The sequence below is a fragment of the Ruditapes philippinarum genome, unplaced genomic scaffold (genome assembly GCF_026571515.1).
Source record: "Ruditapes philippinarum isolate M1 unplaced genomic scaffold, ASM2657151v2 ctg13481_1_1_1_1, whole genome shotgun sequence".
Lineage (NCBI taxonomy): Eukaryota > Metazoa > Mollusca > Bivalvia > Venerida > Veneridae > Ruditapes > Ruditapes philippinarum.
This window is the reverse complement of record NW_026864110.1, coordinates 31,589-35,360: the sequence shown is the minus strand read 5'-3', so window position 1 is coordinate 35,360 and position 3,772 is coordinate 31,589. Positions and strand designations below refer to the sequence as shown.

Below are 3,772 nucleotides of genomic sequence, written 5' to 3'. Positions count from 1 at the left end.
TTATTGTTGAGTTTTCTATAGTCTATGGAAAATCTTATTTCACCATCTTTCTTTCTGACAATTACAACGTTCGATGAGTATGGACTGTTTGAAGGGCGAATTGCTCCTATCTCAAGCATATCACGAATATGTTCTTTAACTTCATTAATGAGACCAGGTGGAATGGGTCTATATGGTTCTTTAAAGGGTTTTGGATCTTCTAGATGTATCTCATGTTCAACTAAATCTGTTCTTCCTATATCAAGAGGTCCTGTAGAAAAAACATCTTTCCATTTATGGAAAATGGTCTTGACTTGTTGACAGTAAGTCTCAGGAACATTTGATAGATCAACTTTCAAACTATTTGTAAACTTGTCTATTTCACTTTGTTCTGTTTGTGTATCATTTGTCTTTTCTGATTGTTCAATAATATCATTGTCTGTTGTTTCAGTATTATCATTGTCTGTTGGTTCCCAGTTACGAAGGACTTTTACTTCTTGTAGATTGCAAAGTATAGACTTAGGTTTAATCGTCACTTGTTTTGCAGATAAATTGAAGCATTTTACTGGTATTTTTGATCGATTTCCTGATCCATTGACTTCAACGACTCTTGGACATATACCAATTCTGGATGAGGATTCCTCAGATGTTTCTGTGACAACAGTATTCAAGTCGAATTTATGTCTGATGAAACCTGTAATAACTTTCGACTGGAATGGTTCTAATACTATATCCTTCTTATTGTAAGCTTTAACTTTGCCAATTACAGGTGAGCCAACAAGATTGCAAATAGCGGTCCTCCAAGGTTGTGGAAGCGATTCATTTGACGACTGTTCAGAGAGGAATCTTAAAACATTTGTGCCGATGATTATTGGAACACTCAAGTTGTACTCTGTATTCGGTACGACTAAAATTGGGATATTTAAATCCAAGTCCGATAAACCAGGTATTTTAACAGAAGATTCAATGTATCCGGAATATGGCAATGAATTTCCATCAGGCATGTTTATAACAAAATCCGTAACTCGATGCAATTCTGGTTTCGGATCTAGATTGTTGTAGAACTCCTCACTAACTGTCGTTATCATAGATCAAGTGTCACAAATACAATTTGATTTTACATCATTGACAATAACAGTTGACTCATTTGGACATCCAACTAATCTTTCAAATATGTTCTTTGGCTTGTTCGGGCTTTTTATTTTACTGTCTCTCATTTGCCCTTCAATGGAGACATCTAATCTTTTAAATCCTCTTTAACATTTTTCTTGGCTACATCAGGTTGTATTTTCGGATCTTTTTCATTTGTTTCTTTTCTTGAATTTATGTCCATTTCATTTCTTCTGTTTTGTCCAACACTACCATTGTATCTACTATTATATCTGAATCCATATCCTCTCCCAACATTGTTGTAATTATTAGTCCTTCTAAAGTTGTACTGTCCTCTTCCTCCATAACTGTATTGGTTACTAGTATCGTATCTACTAGGTTTCTCTTTTTCTCTCTTTACTTCCTCTAATTGCCTTTCTAAGTTTTCCATTTTCTTCATAAGTTGTTTAATAATGTCTTCTTTATTGTCCTTTTCTACAGTTGACATTTGATTATGCTGAACAGTTTGTCGTCTCTGTTTTGTAACCTTTATTTCATTCTCCTCAGCTCTAGCTTTTCTCCTTAACACTTCAAATGAGTCGCTGCTCTCAAAACTAGTACGAGTTGCATTCTTAATGTCTATATTATATAAAGATCTCCAAAATTTATCTTTTAACATTTCTTTTCTTTCTTTTTCAGGAATGAACCTTTTTGTTGATGCTAACAGAAGAATTTCTTCCAGACGAAGACCCCACTCTGCAACTGATTCCTCTGGTTTCTGTTCAGCTGTGTAAAATTCAGTGAATATAATTTGCTGACTTGAAAGATCGCCAAAGATATCTTCAACTCGAGACACAATATCAATTGGTGTAGCCACAGGACTTAGATTTATCAGCACTTTCTTCGCTTGACCTCTTAACGATTGTCTAATAGCTTGAGCAACTACATGTTCTTTGTACAATTTTGTTGCAATTATACTCTCAATTTCTCTTTTCCATTCTTCTAACGAAGATTCGGATCTTGGTTTCGGATCTGACCCTGAAAATTGGCTGATGATTAACTTTGGTCCAAATGTATGTATCTCATTACTGCTTTGCCGTGGTAATGTATGAAATCCTTCCTCTAAGTAATCATTCATCATATCATGAATGTCCGATTCATATTTTTGTGGAACTCTTTCTGTTTCTCTTTCTTCATGTTGCCAATCTTTCAGTAAGTTTATTTTCTTTTCCAGCAAATAATCTTTCTGTTCTAACTCTTTTTCCTTCTTTTCAATAGCCATCTCCCTTCTTCTCATCTCTTCATATTTCTTCTTAAGAGTTTCAGATACATCATTTTCTCTTTTGCGTTCAATATTTTCTTTTTCTAATGTATCACTAATAAGATGCAATCGTTCCATCTTTGAATCTATCATCTTCTCATAATCTTTTAATTTATTTTCACGTAATTGTAACTCCCTGCTTCTCAATTCATATTGTTCTAAAACCCTTTCCTGTTCTCTGATTTCTTCCATTTTTCTCTGTTTCTCTTGTTCAATCTTCAGTTGTTGTAATCTTTCCATTTCTATCATTTCTTGCAACTCCTTCCTTCTATCTGTGATCAAAGACAATTTTCTTTCCTCTTCTTCCATAAATTCAGAAGTTATACTTCTCTCTTCTTTTGTTTCAAACATACATTCTAAATCTGAAACACGTCTATTTCTTACACTTTTCATTGGCAAACTATAATTCTCCTCATCTTTATACTCTGTTTGTGTTTTTGTTCCTTTTGTGGTATCTATGCACTTGTTTATTTGCTTTTCTGAATAAGTTGGTGTTTGATATACCACCCGTGCTTTAAGCCAATCCCCATCTCCATCATGTTTAATCACTGTATCAAAACTCTTCGATTGTCCTTTGTCTCTATCCAAGCGTTCTTTTCTCTCTTTAAGAATGTCTGTATGTACTTTCCGCCTCTGGCTTATATCAGAGCTTATCCTATCTGGAGTATGATAGCTTTCATTTCTATGTAATGAAATTCTTGCATCTATATCATCTACTTGGTTTAAAAATTCAACACCAGATGCATTAAGTATTATATCGGTAGGATCATGTTCTTGTTCGCTCTGTTTGTGTGCACCAATTTGTTCTATTGACGACATACTATGATGAACATCACTATTAAGTTTCTGAACTGATTGTCTAGATGTATTTAGAACATTCCGTTCATTTTCATTTGATGCAAAATCAAGTACATTAGTGTGTTCGGTATTTGATGCTGCCCTTCTAGATCTCATTATATCAAGTTGATATTTTAAACGTTTGAGTTCCTCTTCTTTTATCTGTTGCTCAAGTTCTTTTAATTGTTTTTCAGTTTCCCGTTTTCTTATAAGATTTTCACTTTGTCGAGATGTTTCTCTTGTACCTTCTCTCATTCTCATAGGTAAATTTCCTTCAGCCATTATCTGATTATCCTCCCTTTTCACCAAATATATTATTATAAGTTCTATGTCTTCACCTTTAGCTTTCAAAGTTTAGCAAGTATGTACACTTATGATGTTTTCATTTCACTTGGTTAATTACAAACAAATCACTGTCAGTGTCTTTCACAACTTTCTTTTTTTTTATCACTGAATAATTTCTATTTTTCTTCTCGTATCTTTCACAATCTTATTCACTTTCACTATATAATTCTGATTCACTTTCCGTGTTTTTCACAACATTTC

At 33.5% G+C, this 3,772-nt stretch overlaps 1 protein-coding gene across 1 annotated transcript; it reads right to left on the bottom strand.

Annotated features, from left to right (window-relative positions):
- Positions 1–1,216: 1,216 nt before the first annotated feature.
- Positions 1,217–3,508, bottom strand: LOC132724448 (golgin subfamily A member 6-like protein 22). The gene has a single exon (XM_060709307.1). The coding sequence runs from the start codon at positions 3,506–3,508 to the stop codon at positions 1,217–1,219; it is 2,292 nt and encodes a 763-aa protein (XP_060565290.1).
- Between the last annotated feature and the right edge of the window lie 264 nt (positions 3,509–3,772).

What these genes read in the sequence shown, in the direction of transcription:
- LOC132724448 (XM_060709307.1), bottom strand. Translation starts at nt 3,508, where the DNA reads ATGGCTGAAGGAAATTTACCTATGAGAATGAGAGAAGGTACAAGAGAA.